Source organism: Petaurus breviceps, unplaced genomic scaffold, assembly GCF_028583685.1.
Source record: "Petaurus breviceps papuanus isolate PSGF00001 unplaced genomic scaffold, PetGlider_PUasm1.0 138, whole genome shotgun sequence".
In the NCBI taxonomy this organism is placed as follows: domain Eukaryota; kingdom Metazoa; phylum Chordata; class Mammalia; order Diprotodontia; family Petauridae; genus Petaurus; species Petaurus breviceps.
The window spans coordinates 28,514,433-28,537,486 of NW_027185694.1; the positions used below are offsets into that span (position 1 = coordinate 28,514,433).

At 35.4% G+C, this 23,054-nt stretch overlaps 1 protein-coding gene across 1 annotated transcript in view; it reads right to left on the minus strand.

Moving 5' to 3' along the window:
• MEIOB (meiosis specific with OB-fold) overlaps window positions 1-23,054 on the minus strand; it is a 55,197-nt gene that overhangs the window by 3,412 nt on the left and 28,731 nt on the right. Inside the window, exons 7-13 of the mRNA XM_069065111.1 lie at window positions 17,722-17,822; window positions 16,953-17,005; window positions 16,762-16,857; window positions 7,559-7,660; window positions 5,607-5,760; window positions 1,164-1,353; window positions 324-410 (exon numbers count right to left, since the gene is read on the minus strand). Coding sequence (XP_068921212.1) covers window positions 324-410; window positions 1,164-1,353; window positions 5,607-5,760; window positions 7,559-7,660; window positions 16,762-16,857; window positions 16,953-17,005; window positions 17,722-17,822 — 783 coding nt within the window. The remainder of the gene's footprint in view (window positions 1-323; window positions 411-1,163; window positions 1,354-5,606; window positions 5,761-7,558; window positions 7,661-16,761; window positions 16,858-16,952; window positions 17,006-17,721; window positions 17,823-23,054) is intronic.

Below are 23,054 nucleotides of genomic sequence, written 5' to 3' on the forward strand. Positions count from 1 at the left end.
ATTCCAATATGCGTCTGTTAATTATTTACTTTTCTAAGAGTTAAGATACTTGGGGATGTAGTTTTGTTGTTGTTATTGATCTATTTATTTTCTTTAAGTTAGTGAAAAATCATCATCCTTCCATATATGTTCCAGCACATGCATAGTTCTATATACCTGGGTATCAGGTATCATTAAAATAATCAATTGCCTGATTTACTGTGTCCACATATAAGGATTACACAAAGTCAGTTCCTTCAAAAGGGATGTACTTGTGTCTTACTAGAACTTGTTTGGATTTATAACATAAAATATTGCATAATATTGCCACAAAATTCACCAACTTTTAAATAAATTTTGCTTCTTTCCAAGAGAAATTGCCATTTTATTGTTGTTTTCTGTTCTTCTGTTAATGCAAGAAATTCATGAACCTATTAAAAAAAAAGATCAAGTAGAAACTGTAACCATGAGGATAATATTAAATTTAAGATTATTAACTGAAAATGGACATTTTATTTGTACTGATCTTTGACCAGTTCTTCTGATAAGGGTAGTAAGTAAAGGGAGGTAAAGAAGGTAATGAACCTGAATAAGGAGTGACTCACTAGCAGCTAATCAGGATGGTCAATGTGGAAATGCTCCCCCTTAATACGGAAGAAACAACATTTGAAACAAAGATGTGTTAAAAAATATCATGGGAAATTTTTACATTAAGAAACCAATACCCATGCCCAAGTGTACTGGTTAATTATACCCAAATATTTGCTGGTTATGTTATATTATATAAAATTCCACCTAAGAAACTCATAGTTATCTTTTTCAAGAAACTTTATATCAATAATTCAAACTACCTTATGATTAGTGGAATTCACTGACACTCATAATTTACCCACTGTTATCTGAGAATTATTTTAAAGCAAATTGAGACCTTATATATATATGTATATATGTGTGTGTGTGTGTGTGTATATATATATACATATATATATGTTGTTGGCCCAGTGTGTCTTTAAAAAGAGTTTGTTTAAAATAGGCCATCTTATGCATGAATACATTTGTCTTATGTGTTAAAATAACCTGATCAATATCTTTAGCCCTGTTAGAAGAACAAAGAAAAGAGTTATTTTTAAAATTAAGGACAATGGGTCAGTGTGGAAATATTTATAAACTCTTTTTATATTTACCGTGAAGCCCAGAGTTTCCTCAGCAACAGTTCCTGTAAGGCTACAGGAATGAAGAGTGCCTGTGTGATCAGTGAGATCAATCAGCAAATCAAAACTGAGAAATACAGATCTATGTCCTGAAGAATCTTTGTTGCAGAATGGAGATATACAAGTGCTAGATGCTTCATTTACAAAATAACCACAGCCTGAACTGCAAGAGATAGAAAAACAGAAATAATGAAATATGCATTACAACATTGCAAACCCCTGATGATCAAAGCTGACTAGAATTTTTTTATTGTTGCCAATTTAACTTGTTCTGAACATTTCTCCAATATGGTCTTTTAGGGAAAAAAAAAAACAGAAAAGGAATAAAGAAAGAAAAGAGGAGGCTAAATAGAAATAGGATCTGCTATCTCTAGGTTTTAGGAGCCTACTAAACATTTATAAACTATAAAGTATCATACAAATTTGAGCTCCTCTTTATCTATATTAATCAAGATGTGGACAAATCCCTTCCTTCTACCACTCTAATTTAAGAAGTGTTAAGAGAAGCTTTATTAGACAAGCCAATCTATGACTAGACTTTGGTAGAATAAGCTTAAGAAATCACTAATGTGCATTCTTTTATATTTGTTTCCCCTTTCCTTAGTTTGTTAAACTAACTAACCATTTGTATTGAAGAAATCCAGCTTCATTTCAGCTGAGCTAAGAGAAAAAGGCCTTTTGTTTACCTCTTATTCAGGAGAGACAGAGTGAGTAGTATGCTTCTGGAAGCTAAGGGAGAGAGTCTAGGCCAACTAAAAGCATTAAGGCTTTTAATTTTTCCCTACTTAAGGATAAAAAGAAAGGTTTAAAGACAAATAAAAGCAGCTTTAGTGGATTTTTTCTATTCCTCATGTTTCTGCCCATAAGTGGCATAGGCATGAGAGCAAAAGAAAAATTAATGGGAAGTAGTAGGATATAGTAAGAATTGTCCTCAGAAATCAGAAGGACCTGACCCTATCCCTGACACAAATTGGATGGATGACCATGGGTAAGTCATTTTATCTCTCAATGGCCCACACAACTCTCTAACTCTATAAAGTGCTGATTTGCATAAGTGAACATCATTTCCTTACCAGGAAATGTCCTACACCAGTGAAATCAGAGGTCCAAAATAAATCACAACCATAATCACAGGAAAGTGCTTTGTAAACTATAAATTATGATACACATTAGCTATTATTATTACATTTCTATAGGATTTTACAGTTTTTAAGTGTTTTTGCATTCATAATTTCATTTGTCCTTTACTACAATCCTATGAGATAGAAGGGGCAGTTGTTAAACAAATAAGAAGAAATAGATAAGAAAATGACCCAAGAGAGATAAATGATTTGCCCAACATCATATCTTAAGTAGAAGAGGTGAGACTTCCCCCCCCATGGATACTAACAGTAAATAGAGTGCCAGATGGAGTTAGGAAAGATTTCCTGTATGACCATTAACAAAAGTAATTTAATTTCTCTGAGCCTCAGCTAAATCTTTAACTACATGTACTGGCCCAAACTTCCACTGTCAAAAGGTGCTATTAAGAAATTGTCCTCAGAAATTAATGAAATTAGAGTACAATACAATTATTGCTTGTGTTGGGATATACTGTGGATCAAATAATTTCCCTGAAATACTCCTTAAAGGCTGAAATTGCTAATATTATCAAGATGTTCTCCTTTATGGAGTCCTAAAAATGTTTTCAGCTTTTACACAAATAGAATGAGAAGAAAAGATATATACCTACTGGGAAACATTTTGCACTAAATAGATCTGATAAAGTTCTTACAGAATATTTGTGAGGAACTAACAAAAATCTATGAAATTACAAGGTACTACTCCTCAGTAGGTAAATAGTCAAAGGATATGAACTAAAAGGAGCTTTTTAGGTTTCGCTTTACTTGGTGCAGTGGATACAACAGTGGCTTGGAATCAAGACTGATCCACAATTCAAATCTCACTTCAGACACTTACTAGCTGTGTGACTCTGTTTGCCTCAGTTCCTCATCTGCAAAATAAACTGGAGAAGGAAATGGCAAACCACTCCAGTAACTTTGCCAAGAAAACCCCAAACAAAATTACAAAGAGTCAGACATGACTCAACAACAAAAATTTTTGCCTTCTCTTTTTAAAGTTAAGTTTTTATTGTCTTTTTTTTTATAGTACCATGATTTCCCTCCCTCATATCCCTTCCATTCTCTCTTCTAGAGGGCCATTCTATATAACAAACAGTATTTTTAAGACAAACAAATAAAAGGAAAAAAAGAAAAAATTAGCATAAGGATCAATATATTGAAAAAGTCTGAAAATATATGTAATGTATAACACTTGTGTACTTCCCACCTCTGTCAAGGGATGGGGTGGGGGTGTCTTCTCATACATAGCTTTTCCTCTTGAACCATGTTTGTTCTTTATAACTTTGAAACATTTTCTTTTGATTTATTATGATTGTTTATAATTCTGTCTGCTTATATTGTTGTAGAATTTGTGTATATATTTTTCTTTGGCTCTGCTTACTTCACTCTGAAACAGTTCATATAGATCTTTCCATACTTCTCTGTATTAACCACATTTGTAATTTCTTACAGAATGGTACATTCATTTACCACAATCTGTTTAGCCATTATTCAGTTCATGGCATCTACTTGTTTCTAATTCTTTGCTGTCACAAAAAAGATGCTGCTATAAATATTAGGTGTATAAAGGGATAAACAAAAAGGTTTTATTTGGGGGCAGCTTGGTGGCACAGTGAATGCCCTGGAGTCAGGAGGACCTGAGTTCAGATCCTGACTCAGACACTTGACACAAAAAGCTAGCTGTGTGACTTTGGGCAAGTCACTTAACCCCAACTGCCCTCCAAAATGCAAAAAAAAAAAAAAGGTTTTATTTTATTTTTATTTTCAGCTTCAAATTCTCTTCCTCCCTCTAATTCTCCCCCAGTTATTGAGAAGGCAAGAAATATGACACCCATCATACATATGAAGTCATACAAAGTATATTTTCACATTAGCCAGAACAAAAAGTTTTTAAAAGAATAAATACAAACTAAAAACTATCACCTGATAATCATTAATCATTCATGATAATCATTAATGACTAGAGAAATGCAAAGTATAACAGTTAAGAATTATACTCAGCAAGTCAGCAAAGATGATAAAAGTTGAAAAAATTCATTTCATGAGCTATAAAAAATTAGGCAAATAAATTCACTATGGATGGGGCTGTGCAAAGTTTTTATCAACTGTTTTTAAAAACAACTTAGAATCACATAAGAAAAATTACTAAATTGTTCATACCCTTTGACATTGGGGATAGAGAACTGGAAAAAAAAATTAGGGAAACCTACCTGACATACCTAGCTATGTGACCTAAGTCACTTAACCTCTTTGTGTTCCAGGCAATTCTCTAAGATTATAAATTGCAGAGAAGGTGCCAACCCACATTAGTAGAGGAAGTTTCTTTATCCAGGAGATCCCTACATAAATGAAATTACAAGTCCAGTTCCTAATTCTATGTTTTTGACCTAGAGATTCCATCACAGGCATTAAAACCCAAAGATGTTACTGAGAGCAAGAAAAAATACATGTACAAAAATATTCATAGCAGTATTATCTATGATAACAAAAAATTAGAAACAAAACACTTGCGTATTAACTGGCAAAGACTGAGCAAATCATGGTAAATGAAATGTAATGGAATATTACTGTGTGAAATCTCCTTTTTAAATCTGGGCCATACCTGTACTTGCACACATACACACTCCTGACTCTGGACAGCAACCTCTACTTTCCCATCTTTAATTTCAATACAAATTTGGAAAATGTTTTTATACAGGTTTCAAATTTACCATGGTTTAAATCCATGGGCAAATTGCTAAATAACCTTTTTCCTTCTAAAGTCTGGAATTTCTTGTCAAGTACTTTTACACCAAGATATAAGACATCTTAGAGTTTAAGCTTTGTGAAAATAGTTTATGCAATAAAATTGGGAAATTATACTTATTTTCCATTATTTTAAAAAAATATTCTGCAAGATATGGAAAACAAAATGATCATATGTTAAGTTTTTAAATAGTACATCATTCCATATAAAATATCTGTGAATTTTTATTATTCTTTTATTTATTAAGGTTATAGGCCTTTTAAAATATATGACAATGTTTGAATTTAACTAGTTAGCCATTACAAATATAGCATTTTCTGAATAATCATTTGAAATATGTAATGATCTCTATTTTTATTTCCAGAGCTTAGCAGTGCTTTGCACATAGCAAATACTTATTTTATTAATGCTTTTTTATTCATTCATTCACTCATTTACTTCGATGTCAAAGAATTTATTTGTCTTTCCTATAACTCCCATTATATTTTAACAATACATCTTTGTTTTTCAGACAAAAATACTCTTACTAAAAATAACCTGGAAGCTTACCATTTGTTTCGTGCTATTTTCACAGTTTCATTATCAATGTTCAGTGTAGAAATGTAAGCATAAAGGATGCCATAGAAGGGGTAAGTCTTTCCCTCATTCTTCAAGGCTACTGCCTTTAACTGTTCTACTGTATACACATCAACTATTGTCTGTACTAAAAGTAAAAAAGATATATGTCATTTCATCATTTCTAACAACAAAATAAAAAACAAAATAAATTTTAATAAGAAAGCTAATGTTAGCATTTATTAATTGTATTGAAATTGATTCTATTTTTAATTTCAAAATATTTCACTATGTTTTTTGTATTTGCTGCTCATTAAGAGTACAATAAGGTATTTTCAGATAGACATTAACTCTGTCTTCTCTCTATTGTACTATTTTATAAATTACTGATACCCTCAAACATTCACATTTTTGTTGTTACATTAAGTATATGAGATATCACTTAACATATATGCTAGTATGACAAATGATCATTTATTTAATGTATGTGAATATTGATTTGAGTGTGTAGTCCTAAGACTGCATATGATTGCTTTCAAGCACACTGTAACATTACTTTAAAAAATGTCTCTAAAATCCATTTTTCCCACTTGTCTTCCTCTTTCTTGCTGAGAAGAAATTAGAACTGGTACAGAGAGAAGCAAAAGTTTTTATAAGAATAGATACTAATGCTATGAATATAATTTGCTTATCAACTGTGGGAATAAGCATTATTGAGGAAAACTTGACATAAGAATAGGAAATGGGATCTTGGGTTTGGGAAAGAAGATTAGAGGATAAGAAGTTAGAACAGTGATAGTGATAGAGATGGGCAAGAACAGCCTGGTATAAAACAATCAGGTAACAGTGTACATGAGAGATAGAAACATTCTGAAGCAGAAATTCACAAAGAGAAAAAGAGGAAAATGTAACATGGAAAAAATACACCAGTCAACCTTTCTTTTTGTAATGTTTTGAAATAATTTTGGTATGGCACATTGGTAATGAAAAAAAATAGTTTCCATACAATAGGACATTGAGTTGGATGATTTTGGCTGCCTTTAAATAATCAAGTATAGAAACAGAAGTCAACAGAGAGTGTACCTCACTTCCAAAGCATGTACTTGGCTCTCATAAAGAATTCTTTTGTTTGTTTGTTTTTTGGAGGGGGGAAAGCAGGGCAATTGGGGTTAAGTGACTTGCCCAAGGTCACATGGCTAGTAAGTGTTAAGTGTCTGAGGCCAGAATTGAACTCAGGTCCTCCTGACTCCAGGGCCAATGCTCTATTCACTGTGCCACCTAACAGCCCCTCATAGAGAATTCTTGATGTAGCTACTGAACTATGTCAAAATGACCTGACATCTTTTAAATTACTTTTTCACACTCAAATACAACTATGTTATGCCAATCATTCCTTGTGGACAATAAGATGGTTGCTAAATATTGATCAATTGGTAATTGTAAGGTCCAAGAGCAAAAAAGAGTCAGCACGGAACATGCTTCAGTATACAAAGAAAAAGCAATAACAAAATTTGTCTTTGGCATAGCTCAGGGTGACCACATCTATATCATGAGCTATTAGTTTTATTTCTAGGTCAATTCAATTGTTGGGTTTCTAAAATGACAAGACGTGTCAATTAGTGTTCCCTGTAATGATGAAACTTATGATCTATTAAATTCTGTTAGGAAGTTTCATTTGGAAGCAAAGTGAAATGTGTCCCCACTCTGTTGCCCTAGTCAGCTTCACATAAATGAGAGATAAGATTAAATAGGGTATTTAAATTACATTACAGATAATAATAAATAGAAGACTAGTAATATCACCTCATCTAGGGAAGATAATATAATTATAAAATATAAGCATGATTTCCTTTGCTGTAATTAAAAGTCCCATTATGTCAAACCAAACTTCAGATTAAAATTTTGGTCAGCAAAAAAATTCAAGGAACATTTAAAGAATCACTTACAATTTATGGATTCTTTTAATTGAGTCTCGATTTCATCATCTAGAGCTGTTGCTTCTGCATTTTCTCTTGCAAAGTTTGATAGGATATTAGCTTCTGGTGTGTCTTAACAAAGAAAAATAACAAATAAATGCTGCCCACTAGATAGAAATAATAGATAGTGTCTATATAACATTTTAAGGTTTGCAAATCACTTTACAAAAACAATCTCATCTCATCTCATCTTATCTCATCTCATCTCATCTTATGAAGTAGATACCATTATTATACTTTAATTATATTATATTATTTTTTAAATTATACTTTATAGATGAGGAAACTAAGGTAGGTAGAGATTAAGTGATTTGCCCAGATTCACACAGCCAGTAAGTATCTGAGGCTGGATTTTAATTTCCCAACTCCATGCCCAGTAATCTATTCACTGTACCACCTAGCTGCTTAGAATTTTTGCTTCTTGGGTCATCCTGAATAGTAAAAACATGAAGACATACAAAAACATAAGCCAAAATAACAAGAGTCAACTTGAAAATTTGTCTAGGATATCTAAGACCTTACCTTTCCCATACAATTTTCTTCTAATCCAAAATATCATATGGCTAGCTAACTGCAGAAATTATGAGAATAAAATGCTTCAAGAGCTCCTAAAATGTTTACTCAGAAAAGAAAGCAATGACAAACTTTTAGAAATTATAGCTAGAAAAATTTTGATTATGAAATTAAATTTGTAGGTTATATTTTAAATTCTTAATAAAAATTATCACTTGTTTTCTATGCAGGCACTTGTTATTTATAATTTGCTGTTTATTACAGAAAATCAAATTCTGTGATAACTATCTAAATTATAAGTTACTAATATAGAATGGTCTTTCACAAAGCATAATTATTTATATTACACCTGGGTTTTATTTGAAATAAGCATTATTGGGTATAGAAAGAAAGATTACTATGACAGGATTTGTCACAAACCAATCAACAGCCAGGTGTAGTGGCTAACACCTATAATGCCTGCTGCTGAAGAGGCTGAAATATTGACTCTTAGGAGATCTGAGTCACAACGTGCTAAGATGATCTGGTTATCATGCTAAGTTTGGTACCAATATGGGGAACCTTGGGAGGGGATAACTAGCATGACTAAGGTAATCAACTGGCTCAGAAACGGGACAGACCAAAACTCCCTAGTACATCAGTAATGGGATTCTGGCTGTGAGTTGCTGTTACAGTTTCCTAACTGGGCAGGATAGAGAGACCTACTCTCAAAATAAATGAAATAAAATCAACAAATAATCGTTTATTAAGGGCTTACTATGTGCCAAGGACTATTTTAAGTTCTGGTGATAGAAAGACAAAAGCTAAGCAGTGCAAGAACTCCAGAAGGTTACATTCTAATGGGCTTAGTAGAAGGGGGAAGAGACAACATGCATGCAGACAAATATGTACAGAATATAAGCAAAATGAATATAAGGTAGTTTCAGAAAGGAAACTGGTGGGAGGTTAGGGGGTAGAGGAGAACTAGAAAAGATTTCATGAAGAATGTGGCACTTGAGCTGAGTAAGGAAACCAGGGATTCTAAAGGGTGGATTCTAAAGAAGGGGATGCATTCCAGGAATAGAGACCCTCTAATGAAAAGGCATGGAGATGGGATACTCATGTGGGCAGAACAGCAAGTAGGTCAATATGGCTGAATTGCATATTTTAAGGAAGGGAGTAAAGTGGAAGAAGATTGTAAACGCAGGAAGAGGCTAAGGTATCAAAAGTGTTAAATGTCAAACAAAGGAATTTATACTTGATCCTAGAGGCAAGAGGGAACCACTGGAGCTTGTTGAGTAGGGGATGACATGATCAGATCTGCGCTTTGGGGAAAAGATAATGAGGTCTGTTTTGGATGTGGAATTTGAGATGTCTATGGGACATACAGTTTGAGATGTCCAATAGGCAGTGGGTGACATGGAACTGGCACTCAGAATAGAAACTAGGACTAGATATATAGATCTGATTGCTGGTTGAGCCCATGTCAATTGATGAGGTCACAGAGAGAGAAAGTGTAGAAAGAGAAAAGTCTGGACAGACCCTTGGGTTACATCTATAATGAATAGACATGGCATAGATCAGCAAAATTAGCAAAAGATTCTGAGAAGCATTAGTCAGACAAGTAGGAGAAGAACTAGGAAATAGAAGGATCCTGAAAACCCAAATATGAAAAATGAGTGAATGGCCAGGAGGAGAGGGTGATTAACAATGTCAAATTTAGCAGAGGTCATTCTCAGTAGTAATCATGGGCTATATTTTTTTAAATAATTACACTTCATTTAACATTCATTTTAAAAAGTTTTGAGTAACAAATTCTCTCTCCCTCTAGGCTGTAATGGAAATGCAAATTTAAAGATCTTCCCTGCCCCTAGGCTAAAGTGCACCTGGAGCCTGGGGTGGGAGGCTTGTTTTTCAGTTGATACTTTTTGATTGGCCAGTGGGTCCAAAAGGTTGTTACATTCTCTGAGCCAGGAGAAGGCTATATAAGCCCTGATGTGAGGCTTTGTTTTGGGAGCTCACTTTGAGAAGTGTTCTGTGATTTGATCTAGATTCTGGGAAGCCGTTGTCCAGAGCGGCCCCCCCCCCCCCCCCCTTTGAAAAACCCAGATGTTGACTGGGTATGGATGTAATGGTTGGACAGTTTGGAAATCTGTCTACTTGATCTGTTTCTGTCTTGATAATTCTGCCTGTATACTTTGAAGTTCGGGGTGCTGACCTTTTTCCCCTGAACAAGGTAAATGATATATGTCTGACTGATTAAAGTAAGCTTGTTAACCCATTTTGAGTTGCTTTCCTTTATCAAAGCAGATCCAAGAACCTGTGGTGGCAGCAAACCCTGAGGACTCTTGGGGTGCTTGCTGCTACATAGGCCTTCTACCATGCACTGAGAAGGCAAGTGATATTATATCAATTATACATGTGAAGTCACGCAAAACATATTCCTATATTAGCCATATTGAAAAAAAAGACAAGAAAAATAAAGTAAGTGAAAAAAGTATGCTTCAATCTGCCCTCAGAGTTTATTAGTTTTCTCTCTGGTTGTAGATAGCATTTTTTTATTGTACTGATTAAAGTAGCTAATGGACTATACATTTTAAAATTTTGTTTCTGTACAAGCATTTATCTCTGCCTTTCCTACTTCCTTTTTTTTAAATTTTTTTTTTTAAGCAATTGGGGTTAAGTAACTTGCTCAAGGTTACACGGCCAGTTATTTCTGGGTGTGGTGCTGAGTGTCTGAGCCCGGGATTCGATCTCCAGGTCGTCCCAACACTGGAACCGGTGCTCTTACTCGCTGAGCCACCTGGCCGCCCCCTTTCCTACTTCCTTTGACCTCTACCCCACTGAACAATTAAAAAAGAAAACCCTCATAGTTCAGCAAAATAAAATATCATTCTGGCTGTATCCAAAAATGTATATCTCATTCTGTATTCTAAGTCTATCACCTCTCTGGCAGTTTTATCTTTAGTCCTCTGGAATCATGGGTTTATTGTTGCATTGATCAGAGTTCCAAAATCTTTCAAAGTTGTTTTTTTTTATAATGTCATTGTATAATTTTTTTCTCCTACTTCTCCTCATTACACTCTAAATTCATAGAGGTCTTCCCAAGTTTCCTTTGAAACTGTACATTTTGTCATTTCTTATGGCACAATGATATTCCATTACATTCATATGCCACAGTTTGTTTAGCCATTCCCTAATAGATGAGTATCCCTTTTTTAAGTTTTTAGGTATTATGAGGAGAGTTGCTATAAATATTTTATCTATCTGTGTGTCCTTTTCCTCTTTCTTTAATCTTGTTAGGGTATAGGTCTAGAATTGTTATTGCTGGGCCAAAAGGTTACACATATTCACTTATTTAAATGATTGTATTGATTTAAATGTAGGCCATACTTTCTATTCAAAATCAGGTTTGTATAAAACCTTATATATAATTAAAGTTGTTTTTTTAATATGTAACTATACAGGGGCGGCCAGGTAGCACAGCGAGTAAGAGCACTGGCTCCAGTGTTGAGAAGACCTGGAGATCAAATCCCGGGCTCAGACACTTAGCACCCACCCAGAAACACCTGGCCGTGTAACCTTGAGCAAGTTACTTAACCCCGATTGCTTAAAAAAAAAAAAATGTAACTATACAAATATATTTTCCTTTCAAAGAGATTCTTTAGGGACAGAACATATATTTGAGGGCAGTGTGCATTTAGACTGGTATAGTAGCTATTTTTAATCACAAATTTTAATAGATCTCTTTAATTTTCACATCATTTACATTTCCCAATGTATCTCTCTCCCATCTTTCTCCCAGGGAACAATCCCTTATAACAAAGAATAAAGAGAAAAAAAACCTCAGAAATTCCCAAAAGGAAATAGGTTATTACAACATGATTTTGTACCATTTCAGACATCACAAAAAGCCAAAGAATTTATCTAAGAGATGAGTCAGACATGAAAGTATGATTAATTTGATGGTTTTTAATATTTTTTTTAAAAAAGTAATAGTAGAATAATAGACTATTAACTTCGAAAGTTTTTACTAAAAGGAAATGCAAGTGTAGTACAAGTGGCATAGACTCCCACTCTTTAGCATAGGGCTGGCTTGCTCACACCACCTTCCCACAGAAATAGAATTCTTTTTTCCTCCTGTCAGCTCACAGAGCATATATTAAGGCTTTCAGTTAGGTGGTGCAGAAGATAAGGGAGCTAGACCTGGAGTCAAAGAGGACCTTACTTCAAATCCTCTCGGAAATTTACTAGCAACCCTAGACAAAATACTTAACCTTGGTCTACTTAAGTTTCACTAGTTGTAAAAGGAGATAATCTACCTCCCAGGGTTGTGGTGGAGACAAAATGAAATAAAATTTGTGAAACATTTTGGCTTTGTGTCGGGACTGGGACAGTGTCCCAAGGTCTAAACTAGATTAAAGAACACCAAGTTCAGCCAGCTCTTTAGATAGCCACAATTTGCTTCTAGTAATTACAGAGCCTCCCTTCAAACCTAACAGATTTTGGTCTACTCCCTCAGCTGATTTTGCCTGAAGCAGTTGTTCTTATCATCTGAATCTCCTCTGGTTTGCATCTTTAAAGCCTCAGGGGCCAGTCTCTATTATTGATTTTTCTTTCCTGGTAGCTAGTATGTCTTATTCTTCTGATCTCTGGCTTCTCATTTTTTCATCTATCACCTACATTTTCTAATCGAATGCTCAAATCAGGGTCTCTTAGTGCATTAATGATACCTCTCAAACTTGAATTGAAATTTACCCTAAATCCTTCTTCAATCAAGTTTAACAGCAGCTAGCATATATAGGTAAGGGTGGTTCATAACTCATTAGCATAAAGCTATCCTCATTGATGGAGACTGATTACTCAGTGCCATTGGCCTGCCTTTATGAGGGGCAAAGATGGTGAGAGCTTTAGAGAGAAAAGATCTTATTCTGGCTTCTATCCTCAAGAGAGAAGACATACCTTACCATTCCAGACTCTTTTCAGATCCCAAAAGGGAAAGAAAGACCTTAGGAAGATACCAAAATGTAGAGGAGCCAGCACTTCCAATGATGAGGTATGGGCTCTGGGAGCCCCCTGGAGCTCTCCTTGAGTCCTAGAGGTATAGGCTCTTGGAACCTCCCTTGGAGTCTTGATTAAATTGTCTCATTTGATGAGGCATTTGCATGAGGCAATAAGCCTTACATTTTGGCTGGGCCTGTAGACCTTTTAGCCTAGTTACTACTAACTGCTAACTACTAGCCTAGTTACTAGCCTAGCCCTCCATTGTTCATCTACTTCCCACCCTTGAACCTATCAAAATCCACCATTCCAGCTACTTCCCACCCTTAATCACTCATTGACCTCATTAACTCCTCCTGAAGACCCCCCCCCCAAACTCCTCTAGACCACCCCTAGATTCCTTCCACAACCTTCTGTATATAAGACCCCATGTGGTGTGAGAGCTCCATAAAATAGTGACAATGCCATAGAATATTGACAGTGCCATAGAATGCCATAGAATAGTGAGAGTGCCATAGAATGACCTAGTACAGACTTACTCTGTGTCTAATGAAAGCGAACTTTTAATAAATTTAACTTTTCTTTGGCTGAGAAGACTTGAGTCGAATTCGTTCAGCAGGACCCAGTGTGTTGGTATTTTGGGGTCTCCAGAGCAACCCTAAACCTGTTAATGGGTAACCTCTTCACATGATTTCTCTCTCTCTCTCTCTCTCTCTCTCTCTCTCTCTCTCTCTCTCTCTCTCTCTCTCTCTCTCTCTCTCTCTCTCCCTATTTGCATCTACAGGAAAGAATTTAGGGAATTTGCCTTTGAGTGAGATCTGAGACTCTTAGTTGAGTTATCTTATTCCCTCTCTGTATATTGTTTGCTATATATTCTTCAATATGTACTTTCTCTGATTTCTGTTTTGCTATTGATTTGCATAAATGGGTTTATTCACTATTTACTACATGTGTTCATTGTGGAACTGGTTATTTGGTGGGAAAGGAGTTAAGCCTTTGGATTTGAAACCAGGGGCATCCCTTCTCTTTTAAGGGAGATTGATCACAACTTGATAGAGCACAACTTGACTCTAAAAATTATTTCCCCTAGACTCACAATGTTTAAGAGAGAAGATAGATATAATTATAGCCTGGTATTCCTTCTCTGAGAAAAGCAGAGTGACCAGTTTCTGGCTCCAACCTGCTACTTTCCCTCCTGGCAGGAATCAAAGTCTCCCTTGGAGAAGGGTTGGGGGAGGAGACTCTATAGATATCTATTCTTTCCTCTCTAGGAGCCACATTTAGACATATCCATGCAGTCACAAATAACTTACATGGGCAAAACAAAACACACCTGCACACTCTCTGCATATAATTTTCCCATAGTCCCCCAAAAGTTTTATGATTTATAGTTTCTCAGCTCTGTCCTATAAAACTGAAAACAGTATGAGAATATTTACGAAAACATAAATGAACTGATGGACAACAATGCCTTGCAGCTATCCCTCCATCTTCAACCAGTCCTTATGCTTTTACGATATTTTTTTTTTAAACAATCGGAGTTAAGTAACTTGCTCAAGGTTACATGGCCAGGTGTAAGTATCTGAGCCCAGATTTGATCCCCAGGTCATCCCGACACTGGAGCCAGTGCTCTTACTCACTGTGCTACCTGGCCGCCCCTTTTTACACTATTTTCAAACAGGTCCTCTTCTCAGCATATTTATCTGAGGGGAAACCTCTCAAGTCCTCAGAAGAGTCTCAAGATGCTTTTCCTACATATATGTCCTTTATCTGCCCCTTTCAACAATTAAATGGTCATTCATGAAAGGAGCAGTCTCTTGCATGATGTAGCTAGCTGACACAGTGGATGAGAGCACTGGACTTGGAATCAGAAAGACTCATCTTCATGAGTTCAAATCTGGCCTCAGACACTTATCAGCTGTGTGACTCTGAGCATGTCACTTAACTCTGCCCCAATTTCTCATATGTAAAACGAGCTAGAGAAGGAAATGGTAAACCACTCTAGTATCTCTGCCAAGATAACCCTAAATGGGGTCATAAAGAGTCACATATGGCTGAAATGATTCAACAATAATAGTGTCTTGCATAAAACTAGACTAATAATGTCAAACCACTCTACTTTCTACTATTTGGAAGAAAAAGTCAATCTCAATGCTACATACACTTTAAAGCAAAGGAACAGAGTTGATTTAAAATCAAAAGTGTTAAACTCTTCCAGCCAGCAAAACTATCAAGTGCTGCTGAAACTAAATTAAAATGTGAGGGAAAATGTTTAACAAAATACAATCCAACATAGATAATGTCATCCATGATTTTCTAAGCCAATACATACATAGCCCACAAGGATAATTTTTTAAAAATTTACTATTAGTTTACAACATTCAGTTCCACAAGTTTTTGAGTTCCAAATACCACCCCCCCCCCCATGGCAACATGCAATCCAATACAGGTTCTACATATACCTTCACATTAAACATTAGTCAAGTTGTAAAGAAGAATTATAACCAATGGAATGAATAATGAGGAAGAAAAAACAAAATGAGAGAGAGAGAGAAAGAGAGAGAGAGAGAGAAAGAGAGAGAGAGAGAGAGAGAGAGAGAGCACAAGTAGTTTGCTTTAATCTGTATTCAGACTCCTTAATTCTTTCTCTGGATGTGGATAACTTTTCCATCATGAGTCCTTTGGAGTTGTCTTATAACCTTGCATTGCTGAGATGAGCTCAGTCTATCAAAGTCAGTCATCACAGATACGATGTAGCTGTAATTGTGTACAAAGTTCTCCTGGCTCTGCTCTCTTCACTCAGCATCAGTTTATATAAGTCTCTCTAGGTTATTATGAAGTCTGTCTGCCCCTCATTTCTTATGGCACAATAGTATCCCATTACATTCATATACCACAACTTGTTTAGCCATTCCCCAACTGATGGGCTTCCCCTCCACAAGGATAATTTCTATTTCTCTTTGACATCATTGGCTTAAATAATATAATTTCAATTTTTAAAATAATTCAGATTGGCCTTCTCCCTCAAATAGTTTCATATATTCATTTAAATGGATCCCAATGATCCTTGACCATTTACAAATAGCCCAGATTAATGCGGTTTGGATGATCATTTTCGTTTCCATTTAGTAAATATGCGCGTGTTTGCTTTCCCAGAAGCCTCTTGAGAGGCGGGGTTGGCTTTGTTTCTCTTTTTATCCCCAGTGCTTAGCGCAGTGCCCAGAGCATGTTAGGTCCCTAAGAAATGCTTAGGGACCGGTTAATTTAAAACGTTCTACTGTTGATGTCATTTCAGTTGTGTCCAACTCTTCATGACCCCATTTGGGACTTTCTTGGCAAAGATACTGGAGTGGCTTTGTCATTTCCTTCTCCAGCTCATTTTATAGAAGAGGAACTGAGAGAAACAGGGATAAATGACTTACGGAGGGTCACACAGTTAGTAAGTGTTTGAGGCCAGATGTGAACTATGGAACATGAATTTTCCTGACTTCAGACCTGGCATTCTATCCATTGTGCCACCTAGCTGCCCCTAGTATTCTAATATTAGACCTTATGGAAATGTTAAAACAATCAAATTGACCACACTCACTTTTTTGACTTACTTTAAATTCAAACTTCATTTATATCACTAGACTCTACAATAAGTGCATTTCAGAAAGGCATTTTGAAGATTTTTTTACCTGGATTAGCTGTAATAATGGTTTTCGAGATGACAGTTGCAGTCATACAGCTTCGAAATTTATCAAAATTTATTCTTATATCTGCAGCAAATATTACTGTGTGTGGGAAAAAGACTATTATTTTAGTATTTGTCTTATACTTATGGGTCAGAACAACATGAAAATACTGAGTACAGCTATGAGTATGATACCTGTTTCACGTGGTATCCAACTCTGGGCAAGTAGAATAGATTCATTATCCCAGCTAAATAAAAGGAAATTAATAAAAGGATGAACATATTAGAAAAAACTAATAAAATAATATTGTTTATAATTTTAGAGGAGGTTAAGCCTACGGAACTACTCATATTATTACATTGTCTTTGTATAATTGTTGAAAGCTAATACAGTTTTGCTGATGCTAATATTGGCAGAATTATTTCTTACATTAATATTTTGCTGTTGTCATTCAGTCATTCTAGTCATTTCTGACTCTTCATGACCCTTTTGGGGTTTTCTTGTTAAAGATACTGTGTTTCAGTAGAAATAATGTTAGATTTAGAGGCAGAGAGTCTGGGTTCAAATTCTGACATTGTTACTTCCTACTCGTGTGGTCTTTGACCTCTTTGAGCTTCAGTTTCCTCATACATAAAATGAGTTTGATCTAAATGACCTCTAAGATTCCTTCTAACTCTTGACTCTAACCTCAGTACAAGATAGTTGTACAGAATGGACTCTAAGAATAGTGTTATGGGATATATCCAGAGTAACAGTAAATATATGAGTATGTGAATGCCTTAAAGTTTTAAGCCATTATTTCACTTCCCTATGCTAAAAAAAGATTTTTTTTTTTACAAAAGGAAATCTTTTCTCTTGATGAGTTTTAGTTCTTAGTAATATAAAGCATTAAAATGACTAAATAGATCTCATTCTTTTATTCTAATATATTTTCATACATGGAAAACAGGAAAAGCAGTTTACCATAGCATTGCAAAAGAAGACTCTGTTTCATCATATAGCTTTACTTCACATCTCTGACCCTTTCTTCTGTCTGAAGTTGTAAAGTATTTTGGTTCTCCAATCTTAACAAAATAAAAAAAACCATTACATTTCATCCATAATCACAGTAGACACTTAAATATTTGTTGATTAACTGAAATATAAAAGGGTTATCGATTAAAGTACCAAAGTGGAAACATTAAAACTAATAAATAGTAATTTTCAATGATAAGCTTTTGATTAAAAAATAACTGGCATGACAAAATATTTAAAATAACTTATGCTTTACAAACTACTTGCACAGATAATATCTTATTTGATTCTCACAATAAACCTGTGATTTAAGTAGGTATTATCGTCTATGTTAGGCAGATGAAAATATTAAGGGACAGAGAGTCTGACTTACTTCAAAGACAGGTCTTCCAATTCCAAGCCTTGTGCTCTTTCTACTATATTACCCAAAAGATTTCTATTTTGGGCCTCTTTAATTCTTTCTCTTTTCTATCCGTTAGTAATTGTATCTACTTCTTTGCCTTCGTTCATAACCTCTGTGTAAATGATTCCCAAATCTATACAAGTAGCTAGAACCTCTCCCCAGAGCCCTTGTTTCTTCAGTTCAGTTTATTGCTAGACATCTCCAACTGGATGACTTACTGGCATCTCCAACTCAACATATCTATAACTGAACTCATCATCTAGCTGCTAAAACTTAGTCCTGTTCCCATTTTGCACATATATATGGCTCTAGAAAGATGTACATGTATTGAAGGGCTAGCATCAGAGAGAGATGCTAAAACGGAACCAGATGAAGTGAAGGATACCAACAGACTACTGCATCATTCAGTCCCTGAAGATAGTCTCAATAAGAGTAAGAGACAAGGGCAACAAAGCCTTAAAGAGACCTATACATCAGGGAGTAAGAGCAAGGAGAAAGAAATATAGCAAGGAAACATATGTCAGCAAGAAATGTGGCTTAGGGCTTCAACTTGGACACAAATCCACAGACTTTCTTCTTGCTACTGTTAGATAGAATAGCAGGCAACCAAATGCATCAATGAACAACCTGAACCTGTCTCTTTGCAAGTATTGTGGATCAAGTGGACTGTGTAGGTTCAGCAGGGAAGGTAGACACACTGTAGGTAAGGATGTTTGATGCCCTATGAAAAAGGGAGGAGAATTTTTCTGACAGGCAAGGGAATTTTTTAGGAGTCCATTCTTTACTTTTTGTCCAATTAAATTAACTCTAACCTTTTGGTCAGCTATTTGTATTGAGTCATTCTGGGTGACTCCATTTTAAAACCTTGTTTATAATGGTAGGGGGCATGCTCACTAATCCCAGCTCTCATGATACTGTAATGAGGGAGGAGCTGAGTGACCCTAATCCATTTTCTCATAATTACAAGAATCAATCAATACTTTTGCCCTTATATGGAAGTTGCTTACTGCTGTCTATAAAGAGTTGAGCACAACTGGCCCACCCAATGCTTGCTGCCTTGGCATGCTAAATAAAATCCTTTAAAATTTACCTGACTTTGCCTTATTAATCAGGGCAAGGCCCAAACCAGGATTTCTTTTGACCTTGGTCTCAGGACTCCTTTTATACTCTTAAAAATAATTGAAGACCCAAAAGATCTTTTGTTTACATAGGTTGTATCTATCGATATTTCCAACAACTAAATGGTCAAATGTTATGAACAAGCAGTTTTCAAAAGAAAAAATCTAAGGTATCTACAACCATATAAAAGCGCTCCAAATTATTAATAATTAGAAAAATGCTAATTAAAGCAACTCTAAGGTTGCCAACACATCTGGTTGGCAAAGATGACAAAAAATGATGATAAATGTTGAAGAAGCCATGGGAAAGCAGGCATATTCATGCACTGTTGGTGGAACTATGAATTTATTCAATTAAATGATCTAGTTTCCATTCTGGAAAACAATTTGGAATTATGCCCCTAAAATCACTAAACTACATATTACCCTTTGACTCAGTGATACTATTACTAAGCCTATACTCTAAAGATATTGAAGAAAGAGGAAAAGAACATACACATACAAAACTATGTTTGAAGTGGCAAAGAACTGGAAATTAATGGAGTGCCCATAAATTGGAAAATGGTTGAACATGTTATAGTATATGACTTTAATGAATACTATTGAGCCAAAAGAAATGATGAAAGGGACAGTTTCAGGGAAACCCAGAGATACTTGCAGGAACTAAAGCAAAGGGAAATAAGCACAACCAGGACAATAATTTATGCCATAACAACATTATAAAGACAAATAACTGAAAACATTAAGAAAATCTGATCAGTGAATTGACTGCCCACAGCTGCAGAGGACTGATGATCATGCTATCCACATGCTGATAGAGAGGTGATTGACTGGAAATGCAGACTAATATATGTTTTTGGATATGACTAATTGTGAGAATTTGTTTTTGCTTGAATATTCATATTTATTACAAGGGTTTTGTTTTTCTTTTTTCAATCTGGGAGGCTGGTGGAGTAGGGGGGAGAAGAAAGGTTGAGATAGGATTTCTTCCCACCCATTTACTCCCCTCTCCACTCAAAAAAGGAAGAGAAGAAAGAATCATTGTCAAGTAGGGCAATATTGAAAATTCTATATTGAACTTATTATGTATTTTTAAAGTAGAACAAGCTCTACATAATAGAGATTTGCAGTTTTGAGTATAATGATCTTCTGTTCTACAATGTTTATGGAAAAGCTCATTTTATTTATTTCTATTAAGGTCAGAATAAAAAGAAAATAAAAAAATCATGAGTCAGATATTGATATTCCTAGAGTTCACTTCAATGGGAGCATAAACCAGAAAAATTGTGAGAGACCCTACTATATATAATTTGTGCCCAAACATGTACTGGAACCAGTTCAAAGTGGCTTATGAGAGTTAATTGTTAAATTTTCAGTATGCAAAGCTATACCTGGAAATTTGGAAAATGCTATGTGTCAGACCTTGATTTGTTGCTTTGCTAATCTAAACTTAAGAAAGTGATGGAGAGGGGCGGCCAGATAGCACAGTGAGTAAGAGCACCGGCTCCAGTGTTGGAATGACCAGGAGATCGAATCCCGGGCTCAGATACTCAGCACCACACCCAGAAATAACTGGCCGTGTAACCTTGAGCGAGTTACTTAACCCTGATTGCTTTAAAAAAAAAAAAAGTGATGGAGAAAATGTTGAAAATGCAGATTTAACTTAAAAGTGTGTCCTATTTATATTTTTTTTTGAAAGCCAGTTGTTAAACATTTACCAGTATACCCCTGCTTACTCTTTTAGCTCTTTGAATTGTTTACCTAGGAAATGGGGTGATGACTGAGAGAGATATTGGCAGAGAATATTCTTGGCATACATGAGGATAACTACCTCTCCCTTTTTAACCAAGGTCCCACTAAATTTCTGATTGTTATGAGAAAAAGTCCAACAGTAGGAGAAAAGGATATCCTGTGTCACCCTGACTTGACTTCCTCTCTTCTACTTTAGATATGGACTTCCAGGCTGCCATGTGAGTTATGGGTCTAGAGGCCAGTGACCAGGACCACATGGAGAGGTGTAGAAACTATAACCAATATTTTTCCTTGAGGATACAGCATCCAAAGATGTATACCAGGAAGCACAAGCAATGAATATCCTGATTGCTGAGACCACTAGCTATTGTGGATCCTATTGTGCTGGTGCACCAAAGGAAGAGTCTGATTTCCTTCACAGTATTCCCTGCTTTCCCTTGTTTCTACTCCATGGTCCAAAAATGATGTACAGACATCCTTTCTTAATTCCTTTCCTTTTAGTGTATGGTTGAGTCCCCTCAGGCATACTTGCATATCTGGGAGGGTAACCAAAAGTGGTTCAGAAGATGGCTAGATGCAGATGTTTCCATAGAACCCTTGACCAAATTCCTTTCCACCCCATTCTATCCACAATAAACTACAAGAGCACAACTTTTCAATATCTGAGTACTATAAATGTAGGTGACTACAACCAAAGAGGAGCCCAGATGAGGTGAGGAGTTCATGAGCTACTTATGGTCCATGGTTTTAGTAGCTTAATATTTTGAACAAAGTTCCTTTATATCCCTTTGATTTATTTCAGACTTGGCCAGCAGGAATTTTTCCAAATGGTTCAGAGCCACAATCAAAATTTGGGCTTGGTGGTGGGTGTTAGAAGCATTTGCGGGTTGACTGCCATCTGGTGGCCAGTAGAATAACTTTTTAGGGAAATTCCCTTTCATGAACCAGAAACTGAGGATGCCACTGTAGGTGGTGGACTGGAACACTGTCTAATGGACAACATGGGTATTGCACCCTCTTGCCACATAACTAATACAGTGACTTCAGTCTTTCTTGTAAATCTTAAAAGTCTTAAGGTATTATTTCAGGAGGCCCAAGGACTTCTGGTGAATTACGGTCAAATATGTTACAAGTGTTTTACCACAAAACTGTACGCCGATCCTCATATCAAGGGGGAATGCACTGATACTAGGTAAGAAAAGATGAAAATATTCCCAGAGTTGTGTGGTTGATCATTCCATTGGTTAAAGTTCTCAAGTCTTTCAAAGTTGAGATTTTTTTTTCCTTCTCAACTGTTTCCCATCTAATTATAACTGCATTAATTCTGTGTGTGCAAAAGCTTTTCAACTTTATGTACTCAAAATTTAACATGCTAGTTTCAAAGTTGTATTGCGTGTTTGTCCCTTGAACATCCTATTCTCTTCTGTGCTTAAAAAAAATGCTACAAATCTCTTTTTTTCTTCCCTTTGGGCACCACTATTACTGGTCCCCCTCTTCCTCACAAAAACAAGTGTCCCCTGTAGCAAATAAGCATAGTACAGGAAAACAAATCTGTACATTGGCTATGTTTGAAAATGTATATCTCATTCTGCCCCATGAGTCCTCCATCCCTCCATTAGATAGTGGTATCAAGTTTTGAAACTAACATGTTGAATTTACTATACTATTTTAAAAATTGTTGTTACAAAATAGAGATTCACAGTTTCATGTACATGAAATTCTCTGTTCTGTGTATCTGGAAATACTCATGTTTGTTTGTGATTATTCAGTTCAGAATTACAAAAAAATTAAAATTTTAAATGAGACCCCCCACACACAATTGCATAAGTATAGGACTTTATACTCAGCCCTGTCAAATTTCACTTTATTAAAAATTAACAAACTAGAGGAACTGGAAATGAGATACCTTTCACAGTTATGGATAGGGGAACAGGTTTTGATCAGATAAGCCCAAGTATTACAAGATCATAACAGAAGATAAAACAGACAATTTTGAGTATATATAATTA